The 15,000-nt window shown below is 40.1% G+C and overlaps 1 protein-coding gene across 1 annotated transcript in view; it reads left to right on the plus strand.

The window, feature by feature from the left end:
• Positions 1-15,000, plus strand: part of LOC138015619 (sister chromatid cohesion protein PDS5 homolog A-like) — a 56,617-nt gene that overhangs the window by 5,787 nt on the left and 35,830 nt on the right. The window contains exons 4-9 of the mRNA XM_068862704.1: positions 3,241-3,335; positions 4,876-5,002; positions 7,843-7,923; positions 8,103-8,243; positions 8,755-8,870; positions 9,308-9,402. Coding sequence (XP_068718805.1) covers positions 3,241-3,335; positions 4,876-5,002; positions 7,843-7,923; positions 8,103-8,243; positions 8,755-8,870; positions 9,308-9,402 — 655 coding nt within the window. The remainder of the gene's footprint in view (positions 1-3,240; positions 3,336-4,875; positions 5,003-7,842; positions 7,924-8,102; positions 8,244-8,754; positions 8,871-9,307; positions 9,403-15,000) is intronic.

The raw sequence follows: 15,000 nt of genomic DNA on the forward strand, positions 1-15,000 counted from the left end.
GAACGACCTGAAATATCTTTTCAACGACTCAGCTTCCCGTGCAAAATAAAAGTCAGTTGTTTAACAACTCAGGCTATCCGTGTAAAAAAACTCGTGACCCGTGAGCATGGCTCGAGTATCGTGCAAAAAATCGCCAGTAGTGCGAACGATAGTTTTCAGCCGTTTAAATAACTTAAGCTTTCGTATGTCCATACCAAAAATCGGCAGAAGTACGAACAGTACTTTTGAACCGTTCGAATAGCTTAAGCTTTAGTACCGGTATATCCTTGCAAGAAATCGGAAGTAGAACGAAAGATATTTTCAGCCGATCGAATAACTTGACCTTTTCAGAACCGGCGAGCTTTCAAAACTTCAGAAAATGTAACTGGGCTAACACAGGTATTTTTCTGATTCTTTCTGCCTTTGCTGTCATAGCATTTTCGATGATCGATATACTTTTTAAAAGAGCATCATTTATTTTAACAACACTTGAGGTGTAATTTAGGAATGAAAGAGTAAACAAATATAAGCGATCGATACACACTTCATCGTTGGCCCATGCGGCCGTGACTTTGCCATGGCCAATGTTAATAATCAAGCGATTGAATACATTCAAGTTTCATGTTCAACACGTTCATTTTAAATTAACACTAACTCCGAAAAAGTTGCATAATTCGCAAAACAGACAAGTTACGTGCAAAACAACAACTGAAATGATGACACGTGCGTGTCCGGAATTAATGTCAACAGGGTCGCACAAAACAAAAATTTAACATACTTTGCGGTTGGTTTCTCTTTCATTTTGCTCACAATAAGCAAACTGATGCTTGAAATTTGCTTGGAAAGCATGCAACAAACTGAATTTCGACTAAAATGTTTTATTATCACTGGCGGCAGATGCAAAGTGTCGCAGATTGTCTCTCCTAAAAAACAGCTCAGATCATGTCAGGCAACACGTGGAAATTCAAAACTTGGCTCTACAAGCTGGTCACAATGGTTAACAAAAGGAAATTACTGGACTTCAAATATCCGAAAATAACAGCTTACCTTGAAATTTAAGGAACTCGATCATTTCGTCGTTGTGAGAAATGGGAATGTTCAATTTCCTTCTAACACACGCCGTTTGCATGTTTTTCCTGGCGTTCGTAGTTTGCATAAACATTCAAATTTTTTTCTGCATCCAATTGGTTCCTTTGTTCCATATTCTATGCGCCCAAAAGGAAAACGAGTGCGTCCCAGGACGCAATGACGCACTCTGGATACATATCTGTAATATTAAGACGAAAGTCTGCAATGTTTTCGATTGTTATATTTCAATAACCCGTGTATAAACTCTTCATGGTGTGTCGCTTGCAATGTTCAATGCCGTTCAACTTCGTTCGTCGCCAAAACTTGCTCGTCCTTTCAGTCGTGCATCCTTACCGTTTTAAAGTTTTCTTCAGTCGTGTGGTTCATCCATGCAAAATTCCTCTGGTCATTCGATAGTGGGGGTGGCTGGATTTACCCCACTTTGGCAGCAATATCTCTAACTCTCACTCTCCATCTCGCTCGATTCATGGCGTCCTTTTTCTCCAATCCAACACTTTTGCTCTCCTTCTCTACTTGCATCTTCCACATCTTCTTTGGTCATCCTCGCTTCCTCTTGCCCTTCACTTCAAACTCCAACGCTTTTCTCAGAAAATGCCCATCATCCCTCCTCAACACGTGCCCATACCATCTCACTCCATTCGCCTTTGCCATCCAAACCACTGTTTCCTTCAATCCTAACATCTCAATTAGGTCCTCTGTCCTCTTCTTCTCCATCAGTTTTGCACCACACATTGCTCTCACCATTGCTCTCTCGGTCCTTTTCAAAATTTCCATCTCATTTTCCCTCAGACACCATGTCTCTCTCCCATATAACATTGCCAATCTTACATAACTCCGATAAGCCATTCCTTTCATCTTCAGCGAGAACCTTTTTGAGTTTAGCAACTCTCTACATTCCCTGAACTTGACCTAGCCAATTCTTGCTCTTGCTGTCACAGCTGCCTTGCAACCACCACTTGCATTCACCTTATCCCCTAAGTAAGAGAAACCTCTCACCGTTTCCACCTCTTCACACAACTCCTCCACTGGTTCCACTAATCCATCAACTTTCTTCTTGCATCTTCCACACACAAAGTCTCTCCCCAACCTCGGGGTCACCCTCTTTACTTTCACGCATCCGCCATGGATCCATTTCCTGTATTTCACACACAACACTGAATTTGCCATTACTTGCTTCCCACAAATACCACATGGATCTATCTTACTCACAGACATTTCACCTTTAGCCCCTTGCTCTGGACTGCCAACTTCCATTTCCAGAACTTCTCCCTCAATCCCTCCATTGTTTCGCTCATCAACACCAAGTCATCCGTGTACGACATCTCACTCATCAAACTATTTCTCACACTCACTGTAACCACGTCAACCACGATTGTAAAAACCAACGGCGACAACACAGATCCCTGGTGCACACCAACATTCACCTCAAACTCCTCGGACAACTCTAGGCCAACTCTGACTTTTGTCTTTGCACCTTCATACAAACTCATCACTGCTCTCACTATTACCTCTGGTATACCTCTCTTCCTCATTGCCCACTCTAATACCTTCCTCGGAACCCTCTCAAATGCCTTCTCCATGCCTTCTCCAGGTCAACGAAGCACATATACAACTTCTTCTCCTTGTCTAAGTACTCCTCTTGTAACCTCCTTAAAATGCATCTCGTCCACTTTCACCATATACCACAATCTCCTCTCTAGCACCTATTCTACAATCTTCATTGCATGCTCTAGCAACTTCACTTCCCTATACACCCCACAACTCATTTCCTCCCTTTCCCCTTGCAAATCGGTACCACAACACTCAGCACCCACTCATCCGGCATTCCTCTTCCATCTAACACACCCTGACACAGCTCTACCAGCACACCAATCCCGATCTCCCCACTCGCCGCTATCATTTCCACACTTACTTCCGAGGGTCCAGCAGCCTTTCCCATTTTCTTTTCCCTTATCGCCTTCACCACATCTTCCCGACTAACCCTCCAAACTTGTCCTTCCACCAAATCCGCTTCCACATTCTGATCCTACTCATTCTCCTCATTCATAATTCTTTCCATGTGTTCTTTCCAGACTTTCCGTCTAATTAATGTACAATAATTAATTACAATAGTCCAATAATTAATGTACAGCAATAAAGCTTAATTAATTTGAATTTTTCTTGACTTTCCAGAATTTAGCATTAGTGAAATCATTTAACATTTGCCTGGAGTTGGACTTCCAAGATATCATCCTTAAGTTATTCAAACTACTCTTTCAAGTTGTAAAGTAAGTGAAGTTTGCATTCAGTGCAATAATTATTATATAATTTTATGAAAGGTGTGAATCCTTCACTCCCAGGAGTCAATGGGTTAAGACTATAAATTATGTACCGGTACATAAAGAAGATCTTCACAGTTGTGAATGATTCTTTAGGAGAAGCAAAGGAAAACCTGAGAAATTCAGGCTTGAGCGAGGTTTGAAGCCACAACCTCTATGATGCCATTGCAGTGCTTTACCAATTGAGCTACAGTGTATCAAGCCAAGTGGGAGCCGGTCGGCAGTTGGTTTGATAGCTTGTGGCTGGTTGCCAAATTAATAGTGGAGGACCTTTCTTGTGCCTGGCATGCAACTTGTGATGAGAGACGTAATTTGATAGTTTCTGGAAAATTTAACATTGTCACTCATGATTTAGTATTATAGCGTGTCCGAATGCAAAGGATAGCAGGAACGGGAATCGAAACAGACCAAGATCTCCACAACACATACTGTATTCTAAAATTCAACTTGCATTACTTAATACACGAGACTCTCAAACCCTAAACGAATACAAACTGAAATTGAAAAGAAACAAAGGAGTCCTATCACATTAATAACAGAGTAACCAACCAGAGGAAGTTCCTATAGCATTACTGTAAATAATGTCACAAAGGAACCCTAAATGTGACCTTTAACGTGATTTGGAGGTTTATCCAAATTTCATGTCATAGCTATTTTTACAATCCTGGCTGTGAAGATGTTGAAAATTATTGGAATGTGGGTGAAGTTTCTCTTTCACGCATGAAAAAATTTTACACTGTGAAAAGTGGTTGTAATCTCTGAGAAATATTTCACATTGTGAAACAAAGTGAACTTCTTGCGAAAACATCAGTCTGTTTCCCTGAACATTACATGTATTTCATCATTATGTCACGCCACCGCAGTAAAGACGAAATTTAAGTGATGGTGTGAGGAATTCTTATTCAATGAACTAACACAGGAAGTGGGCTACTTTATGATTAGTAGAATGTTGTCGTTACATAAAAAAAAAATTGCATGGCACGGCAAGAGAAATGCACTAGAAGCGGAAAGTCACCGATATTATTACAATGTACAAACATCAATACTTGCACAATGTCAGTAAACAATGCCAAAATACACGTCGACCCAAAACCATTAGTATTTCGCCTGATCTATTTCAGTCATGTCAACAAACCAGTGCAAATGTATGAAAAAGTCACCAGCAAAACAACCGATTTTGCAATTTTTTTGTGGCTTTCAGGTTCCAGAGCTTTATATCAATTAAGTGGACAACATCATTTTTCTTACAATGTGACATAATTTTTCAGGGGTGAATATTCAGGACTAAAAATTCTCCTTCTTCTGGGCGTTGATCAGCTTTCACAGATTTCGTGTACCCTGTAATCAGGCATTCTTTTTGTCCTGAATACCAAAGATGACAACATAAAACAAAAGAGGCTAGATTTCATGGCCTGACTGACTTCTGAGTGCTCAGATTTTTTATTACTGAAAATAATAATTTATTGTTAATTATCTCTCTATCTTTTAGTGAAAATCATACCAATAAAATTCAGAATTTCATGCTGGATGTGATGTGTCCAATAATCCAAGAAGGAGAATCAGTTCCACAGGAACTCCTGGACACTGTCCTCATCAATATTATTGATCCACAAAAGGTGATTGTTACGTAGCTGTTGTAGTTCAAAGTGAAATTCACGTGCTGTACAATCTGCGAGCCAGCAAACCATTTAAGTTGATACGAGTTTATGAGTATTTTATACTGTCAAGTGCTACCCTCGAAAAATAAAGTTGATTATTATTATTATTATTATTATTATTATTATTATTGTTATTATTATTATTATTATAAACAATATTTAAGTCTAAGCACCCATTTTAAAATGGTTAGCTTTCAATAACTGTGTGACTCGTACGTTGACTTGCATGGCTCGCATGTTGACTTTGCATGGCTCGTCATGTTGGCTTGCATGACTTGCAGTCATGGGATGCATGGCTCGCAGCCATGGCTCGCATATTGTCCTCACTCTGATATTCAGGATAAAAGGGTAGTGAATTTAGTTAACATATTTTTCTGTGAATGGGCTACACTTCTTTCATGAATACAGATGCCGCAAGGTAAGGGTGAGACCTATACATGGGTATGTTGTGGTTCAGAATTTTTTTAACCGGTTCAATTTTGATTTTCCTTTGTTTCAGATTATGATAATGAACATTAGACAAAAAAAAAAACAGATATAGTATGTGCATTTGCGACCTCACACGGGAAAATGTAAACAACGCGTTTAGAGTACTTATTCTTTAACACATTTTTTGTTTTAATGGATGGATTCCTTGGTTATTGGGGGACCTTGTCTTTGCTCAGCTGCAAGCTACAACAAGTTGCAAAATTGTTGAGACACTTTCATTAAAAAACACCTTTTCTAACTTCCAATACTCGGCGTATCTAGAATTTAAACCTTTCCCACTTCCTCTCCCCTCTCCCCCTTTCAATGTTGACTGCTTAAGTTCCCAACATTTTTTTGTCTTGCTAGCAACACTGATAAGGGGGGGGAGGGGAGGGGGGCTGCAGTGTGAGAGATAATAGGGAAATTAATAACGCCCCAAGAAGGTGAAGTGTCTCCACTATTTTTGCAACTTGTTGTCTGATTGATTGCAATCAATTTGCCAGTCCGGATTTGAATCCTATAGGGAAACGTTTCAACGTAGAAAAGCAGGAACTAAAGAAACAATCATTAAATATCGTATAAGCTCTGAAACATTTCAGAAGTTTGCACGCGAAGTGCAAAGCACATTGTACCAAACACGAAAGGATATTAATTATTGACATACGGTAGCATCGATTTTCGAGTGTTTGGACTTATCATCGCTAACAGAAGACTCCGTACCAAATACTAAAGCAAGCAAAGTATTTTGCACTGCAGATCTGATGCTCCGAAAGTTACACATGGCTCGTATTATGTAACACAATACCATTTATTGTGTTTCTTGGTGACGTCAACCGCGATGGTGGCGTTACAGTCGAAAATCGTATCTTCGAGGAAGCAGCACAATTCAACTAGTACTTTCTTTTCTAATCAATCCAATACATTACCAGGTGATACGTAATAAAGCTCACATAGTTAGAAATCCTGTACATATCGTCTATTCCATTTACCAACGGTCTACCATCCAAGCACGGTCTACCATCGCAACAGCAAGAAATATGATATCATATTATTTTCTCAGTGAAAAGTTGTGGTAGACCGTGTAGACCGTTTCATATAAATGTCATAATGTGTAGCCGGTACAAATTTGTTCACTTTTGTATCTCATTGTAAAACAAATCTCGCGAAGGATTTAACACAATCGGGTGCTTTTATTTGATCATTGTGCTCAGTCAGTCATTCCAAAGAACATGGAATTAGCCTGTACCCGACACGTCACTTAGAAGACTTGCAAGTAAGCGTTACCGATTCCTTCTCTGGCAGCAGACTAGCCCGAAAGCAAGAAGTAATGTTACGAATGGACTTCTATGAAAATGTATCTTTGTATAACAATGTTTGCTAAGAATTGATTTTTCGGAAAGTGGATGTTCCCTTTAAATGGCATGCGATCGCAGTTAAAGGAGAGGTTATGTCTGTTTCTCATTCGTAAACAACAGCTAATTTCGTACATGTTGCGCGTGCTTTAGATGTCATGTGTCGACCGAAATATAGGTGTTTAAGGCAAATTATTTCGAAATCGGTTCCAGGATATTTCTAGCGTACTTTAAAAAGCGAAAGGATGGAAATCACACCTTTTCGTGTACCAAATTATGTGTATGTTCGACTTGACTCACAGAAAGCACTGAAATGCCTTCAAATTACGTCATACCAAAACCCCGCCAAAATCCAGTTTATCACTGGCCATTTTCCATTCACAGCAGATCAGAGAATTAAACCCTTTTTTTTGGAAACACCATGTTAAACTTAAACGATAGACGCCTTCCTGTTCCAATAAACAAAGTGACCGTACGCCAATACTGTGACAACCAACTCAGACAACAAGTTGCAAAATGGTTGAGACACTTTCATTAAAAAACACCTTTTCTAACTTCCAATACTCGGCGTATCTAGAATTTAAACCTTTCCCACTTCCTCTCCCCTCTCCCCCTTTCAATGTTGACTGCTTAAGTTCCCAACATATTTTTGTCTTGGTAGCAACACTGATAAGGAAGGGGGGGTGGGGGGAGGGGGGCTGCAGTGTGAGAGATAATAGGGAAATTAATAATGCCCCAAGAAGGTGAAGTGTCTCCACTATTTTTGCAACTTGTTGTAGATCTTATACCTATCCCATGATAAACACAAACCTTCCTCTAAGCTCCCATGTCTATTTGTGAAGAAGTAGGGAGGTGTTAGGTGAAGGTGATGTAGAGGTTGTATATGAAAAGTGTTGCCTCCTAAGAAGAACCAAGGTCACATGCGTGATAAGCACAGCATGTATTAATAGTCTTTTTTGTGATTTAATTTATCTTTAGAGTGAGAATCCTGTGGCATACAAACTGGCAAGTGAATTTATTAAAAGGACTGCATCATCTTTAGAGCCTTATTTGCAGATGGTGAGACAGGCTATTCTTAAAATACTATATTTTGGACGTTGCTTTTGTTCACTTCACTTAGGTGTTTTTTGTGTTGCTCCTTCATACTAACTGCTGCTTGTTTGCTCTGTGCTCCTTAGCTTTGTGTTTGATTATAACCATGTTGTCTTCACCATCATTATGTTTGTGTTTTCTTTTAGTTTTTCAACAGTACACTTGCTCTGGGAAGATCCTCTGACAGCTCTTTAGCAGAAAGCATTTACGAACTTATTCTGGAATTAAACAGAATTTGTCCAATAACACTTTTGTCAGTTGTACCACAGCTAGAGTTTAAGTTGAAGGTAATATGTTTGATCTTTGGTGTTAATTTAATGTGGCTGAATGAAATTTAAGAAATTAAGGTTAAAAAGGAAAAATTGATGGGTAGCGGCCATCCTCAGAATGGGACAGGAGCTAACCAAGACTTTTTGCAAGGAATGCTTGTTGTCATGCTCTCTGGACTGGTAGCAAGGTTCATTTGGTTGCTTTGTTTACATCTTTTTCCATTTCCTCCCTCTTGGTTTTGGTACAGATTCCACTGGTGTTTTATTGCGGCAGTGCCTTTTGTGTTGCCACTCATAGCATTGCCATAGAAACCTGTTCTTCCTTCTTACAGATTATTTTCTGGCTGTACTAACCTTTATTTCAGAAGGAGCCAGTTCCTGAATACTATGAGTAGCACCCGATGTCTTAGATTTGATTTACTATAGTTTTAATAATAATAATAATAATAATAACAATAATAATAATAATAATAATAATAATAATAATAATAATAATAATAATAATATTCATTAAAAATATCTTTTCCAGACTGAAGATGTGGATGAGAGATTAGCGGCAGTTAAGTTACTGGGCCAGATGTTCACAGAACAAGGCTCTGAACTGGCAACTCAAAATAAACAACTTTGGAACTCTTACTTGGGAAGGTAAAAATTATTGTAAGTGTTAGCCCATTCCCTTGTGAGAGTGAGACTTCAGATTTTACGGTCTAACTCCAGACGATTTTATCTTTCAATTGGGACTGCTTTACGCTTGAATGTGGTCAAGATAGAGCTTTAAAACTAGAGAGATAAGAAACATTCCAACTCTATTTTTCCTGATACAGGCACTGTGGAGAATGTTTGAAAGTGGGAGGGCTAGGTCTTGATATATGTATGAGTAGTGAAAACTACTTAGTCTTTGATCAAGCCTAAAACAACACTGTAAGAAAAAGTTAGGGGGGGGGGGTGTTTCCCAGCTCCTTCCTTTTTGCAGCCTCTCCGCAGCCCCTGTGGTAACCTCTCATTGTGAAGGACCAGCTACTGTCTCCTTCTGGGTTTTATCATTGACTCTCCCCAGCAACCAGCACTTCAATTTTCTTTAGATTTGTAGATATCAGCGTCGATGTTCGCGTGGAGTGTATTAAGAGAGCCCGGGACTTTCTTCAACATCATCCTGATCTGGGCTCAGATCTTGCAGGTAGGCTGTTTAGTTGACTTTAAAATACTGTCATCTCTGAAGAAATTAAAATTTTAATAATTGCCAGTGTCCCCTTGCTTACCATTGATCTCAGGGATCCTTTCAAATGACTTTTTTTTCAACTCGCTTCACGCACTGTTGAGCTCGTTCTGCGGTTTGAAAAATGCTGATCACGTGATAAGAAATTCTTTCTTGCAGAAGGCAAAAGACCAACTGGGGCCAAATGAAATTTAAACCGTTGCCTGACCAAGAATTTAAGAAAATGGGGACATACGTTTTTGTTTTTAGGTCTCGCAGTTTTATCATTGCATTCTTAAAGCTGTTTCTTACAAAGACAAGGTGCAACTGATAAAAATGATTCAACAGTTATTCCAGACTGCGAGTCGCCAAATGTTTACAGTAACCTGAAATATTTTAAATTTCCAAGGCAGTTATCGTTTTATGTCAGATCTTAAAATCCGGAATTTGTCATAAAATCTCAAGACAGATTTCCTTTTATGTCAGGGAACGATTTCAAAGAACAAAATCCCTGGCAAAATCAAGATTTTGTGTTTGATTGAAGAAAGACCCTCCCTATAAAGCGGACAGACGCCTTTTAAATGAAAGGTAATGTTTTCAAGGTGCGAACACAGGCAGCCCAAGCTCAGTATACTATTTATAGCCTTTGTATGGGAAAATTAACTTTGAGCTTATAAATGCTAAAATAAGCTGTAAATGTAGAAATAAACTTCACTTACCTCTACATACATTTTTGTGCAATTGGAGGGCAAACTTGTGTCCGTTTTAGATGGGTTTGTGCCTTTCGAATTTTTATGATGCTGTTAGTAGTCATTTCCCCTCATAAAGAGAAGAAAGGCTGGTGACTCGTGGCGATCTCGTCCCACAAATTGCTCTCGTATCACAAAGCAACGGTCCGCATCGTCATTTGAAACACTTGGCCAATGAGAGTGCAGAATGTAATACGATGGCCGTCAAGCTACATGTATAACGGCCGTAGCCACACGTCTAGCTGAACTCATGGGAAGATTATAGAAAGTTGAACATCATTTGGAATTTATCCGCCAAAAATCGCTGTGTGGTCCTGGAGTTGAGCTGATGTGATAGGAAATTTATCTGGCCTTAAGGCTGTGGTGTTTTTATGATGATGCGGACCATTGCTTTGTGATACAAGAGCAATTTGTGGGATGAGATTGCCACGGGTCACCAGCCTTTCTTCTCTTTATGAGGGGAAATGACAACTAATGACATCGTAAAAATTCAAAAGCCACAAACCCATCTAAAACGGACACAAATTTGTCCTCCGATTGCACAGAAAAGACGAGGACAACTGTACGTAGAGGTAAGTGAAGTTTATTTCTACATTTACAGCTCATTTTAGCATTTATAAGCTCAAAGTTAATTTTCCCATACAAAGGCTACAAATCGTATACCGAGCTTGGGCTGCCTATGGTGCAAACATATTTTTCATGCACCAAAGAAGCAGGCCTAGTATACTTTAAACTTGGCCTGGAAAATATCCTATCTCTTACCAATGAAATTAGGTAAGTCTTCAAGTTCTACATGTATTAGATAAAAGACGAAAGGGTAAAAGTTGAATACCAGAAATATATTAATGGAATTTACCACTGCGATGTTTAACAATATAATGATAATCAGATAATGAAATTGAACAATAAAATGTGACCCTTCACGCGAAAAGGGGGCTTATGAAAATTTCACGATCATGCCGATTTCACGGCAGACAACCGTGAAATTATATAAAGCAAGCTGAAATACCGTGAAATTCCTTTAAAATAGCGTGAACTCGGCGTGAAAATTTATCATACCACCGTGAACTAGTTCACGCTGGGCAGTGAAAAAATTCACGCCGTGAAATATTTCACGCCGTGAAAAAATTCACGCCGTGGAAAAAAAAGTCTTCCTCAAAATTATTTAATTTCGTTATCAATACGTTGGGTTTGGATTTCTGGCAGATTTCGAGTGTCAAAGAAACATTGACGTGAACCTTTTGATGATCATTAATTTTTGTCTACTGTAAAGTTGACTTACATGTAACTCAAGTGAAGAAACAACATGCATATGCACGCCAGCGACTGGATTTTGCGAGCATATGAGTGCTGAGCATTTACCGGCAAGGACGAGCAGTGATCCAAACCTCTTTCCGAGATCACCAAGCATAAATGAATTATGAGCATTAATCTTTGGGGCAACTTGGAAAATCACACCAACTCGCTTAATAGTATGTTTTTATTTAAGTGCGCCAAAGGGGGCGACTAACTGCTCAAAATACACTTAAATCCAAACATAGTACGAGTAATTTTTCCTAGAATCCGAGGCAGCGAGCAGCGCGTAAATTTTTATGAGAAAATCGAACAACATTATTCCCCAAAAAGGACTGTTCAGTTTGCAAAATCTCAGCGGATAAAATCCCTTTTTTAACCTACGTGGCAGCTTTTTTGGCCGCAGACCCTGATCGGGGGATGTCAATTTCATTGCGTATTTTTGACCAAACGTTGATTATGCAGAATTGAGGAGAATCCCTCGTATGGTGTCAAGTGCGCTTTTGGATGCTTCCCTCTCCTCCTACACTGATTTTTTTCAGTGTATTTGATTGTTTATGCTATTGGAGAAACTGTAATAAATAAACTGTTTTGCTCGCTAGCGTAATTCGTGTCATGAAACATTTTCATCCAAATTATAGATGGTCGTGCCATCAACAAAGCAAAATAATCGTACCAACTTCGATTTCGCCGAAATTAACGAAACGGCGCCCCATACAAACTTAAAACTTTTCACACAAGAGAAGATATAAATACCATTATTCGATTTCCGAAGCAAAACATTGTTTTTCCTTGTTTACCGCAATTTTAATTCCAAAACCAGACCACGAAATTTTCCTGTTATTCTGGATGGCGTAGCAACATAATTTCACGGCGTGAACATGAGTGAGTCCACGACGTGACTTCATTATTTTCACGGTCTTCAATTTCACGCCGTGAACTTTTTCACTCAGCATAGTGAAAAGAATTGGAGCAATAGTGAACACGCCGTGAAATTTCAATTTCACGGCGTGAAATATTAAATTCACGGGCCGTGACCGTGAAATTTATTTCACGGTTCACTATGAAATCCATAAGCCCCCTTTTCGCGTGAAAGGTCACAAATTTGAAATTACTTGCATTGCATATTTTTCCTAGTGTATCAATAATACGATATTGAAACTAAAGGCAGTAACAAAGTTAAACACATAATTATTGTACAGTAACAACAACCTTGTGTGTCCCACAAGAAAACCGGCAGTCGAAACTTAAACGCAAGGCAATTGGTATTTACACAGGAATGTCAATACTTCAAGAGCACTGCTTAAAGTGAAGAACAAGCAAAAAGGAAACACAAAAAAACTGTGAAATTTCCGTCATTTATCAGATTTACATCATCTACCAGAAGGGACAATTCAGAACATGACTGCTGCTTCTCCTGGCTGACCTGGGGTCTATGTGCGGTGTAGTGACATGATCCTGTATGATGTATGTTTCTTTCATTGAAGCATTTTCTCAGTGATCATCAAGACTGTCTTCCTAAAGTGTTCAAAGCTTGTAAACTCAAGGGATGTCTTTGGCATTCGATACATTTCGAACCAATCAAATGCATTCCCGTAAAAAGTCTTAAACTAAACCGTCGCCATCCACGATCAAGAAAACAGGTGCGAGTTGACATTTTATCTGGCGCCAGGTTGAACTTTTGCCGCTCATGAGCAAGAATTTTTCATCACGTGATCAGCATTTTTCAAACCGCAGAACGAGCTCAACAGTGCTTGGAGTGGGGTAAAAAAAAAAAGCCACCTGAAGGACGCCTGAGATCAATAGTAACAGAAAGGATGATTTGTCATTTAGTTGGCAAAAAGTAGTAGGAGGGTAACTATTTATGGTAGCGCATATTAATATTGAGATTTCTTAATAAGGGAGAGCTTCAGGCTTTAAAACAACACCTAGCTGGAGAGCTGACTTACATGTAACAAGTGAAGGGGGAGCTCTCAACCCAATTGTTCATTCATTCTGGGCACCTTGCTGCTGATGTAACATGGAATGTGGGATACAGTTACTGCCTGTAATGTCCTTATAGATCACAACGACGCTAATCGCAACAATAATCAAACACTCGCCTAGTTCACACTGTTCCTACACAATCACTCGTCCCATGCCCACACGGTCACCGGGTTCCCGCGCTGGAGAGATCCCGGATGTACATACAAACACTACATTCTCCTTCTTCCTTCGCTTACAAACCCGCTACCTTATTACAACAATAAGTATGACTAATGTCCTTTATGATATGCTGAAAACTAGTAAAAACACAACATTACTTAGATTACTTCAGTCACTGCAAAGTCACTGTCACAGCTACAGGGTGACATAATCCTTTAGTCTTTCGGGGGGTCGAGTGACTCTCCCTGATCTCCTTGGTAAAGGCTCGGCCTGAACTGGGCTTTGCTCCTTGACTGGAGTAGCACTTGCCTCCACTGTTAGATTGGGCACGATTTCCTGCCCAGAGGGCTGCTCAGGTACACCGCTTACTACCGGGTCTGAAGAGCCTGGTTCCCCTGGATCAGTAGCTGGGTCCACAAATCGCTTGACATGCTGGATGTTTCTCTTATACACTGCCCCTTGTGATGATTTTAACTTGATTTGGTCTCCATGACGTTTAATCACCTCATAAGGCTCCTTCTCATAACTTGTTGAGAGCTTTGTCTCTTTCCGTTTCTCAAGCAGCACCAACTCTCCCTCCTGTACATTCGGCTTATCAGCTGCATTGTGTCTCTTGTCAACATAATCTGCGCCCCTCTGTTTTCTCTCAGCATCCCGATCCCGCACCTCAGGGTGTGTCGCCTCGTCATAATCATCAAATCCGGCTAACTCTGGTAACTTTGTTGACAGTTTTCGCCCATACAGCAGTTTTGCTGGACTCTTACCGGTTGTCGAGTGTGGGGTGAAACGATACGCCAGGAGGTACTTGTTCAATTCAGATTTCCAGTCCTTTTTCTCAGCCTGGGCTGCCCTCATTGCCTTCAACAGTGAGCGATTTTGCCTTTCGACTTCTCCATTTGCTCTTGGCTATAGGAGTGTCGTCAGTCTACGCCTGATACCCATTTCATCAAGATAACCATCCATTTCTGCAGAAACCAGGTTTGCTCCATTGTCGGTTCTCAGAGTACGGGGCACTCCGTATCTAGAAAACTGCTTGTCTAAGCACTTAATGATCACTTCCGACGTAGTAGAGTGGATTACGTCAACTTCCACCCAGCGGCTGAAATAGTCTACCAAGACTAACAGATGCTCCCCTGTTGGTAGGGGCCCAAGTAAGTCCAGCGCCAGATCTTGTCATGGTCTCTCTGGCAACGGTGTTGTCTTCACTGCTGGAATTATAGTCTCCTTGGTGACAAGCTGACACCCATAACACCCTCGGCACTTGCGCTCTGCATCCTTATCTACACCTGGCCACCACACTTTCGACCGTAATCTCTCTTTCATTTTCATAATCCCTTGGTGGCCCTCATGTGCTAAACGAAGCACTCTCTGTCTAAGCTTTTCAGGAATCACG

This window comes from Montipora capricornis, chromosome 9 (genome assembly GCF_036669925.1).
Source record: "Montipora capricornis isolate CH-2021 chromosome 9, ASM3666992v2, whole genome shotgun sequence".
Lineage (NCBI taxonomy): Eukaryota > Metazoa > Cnidaria > Anthozoa > Scleractinia > Acroporidae > Montipora > Montipora capricornis.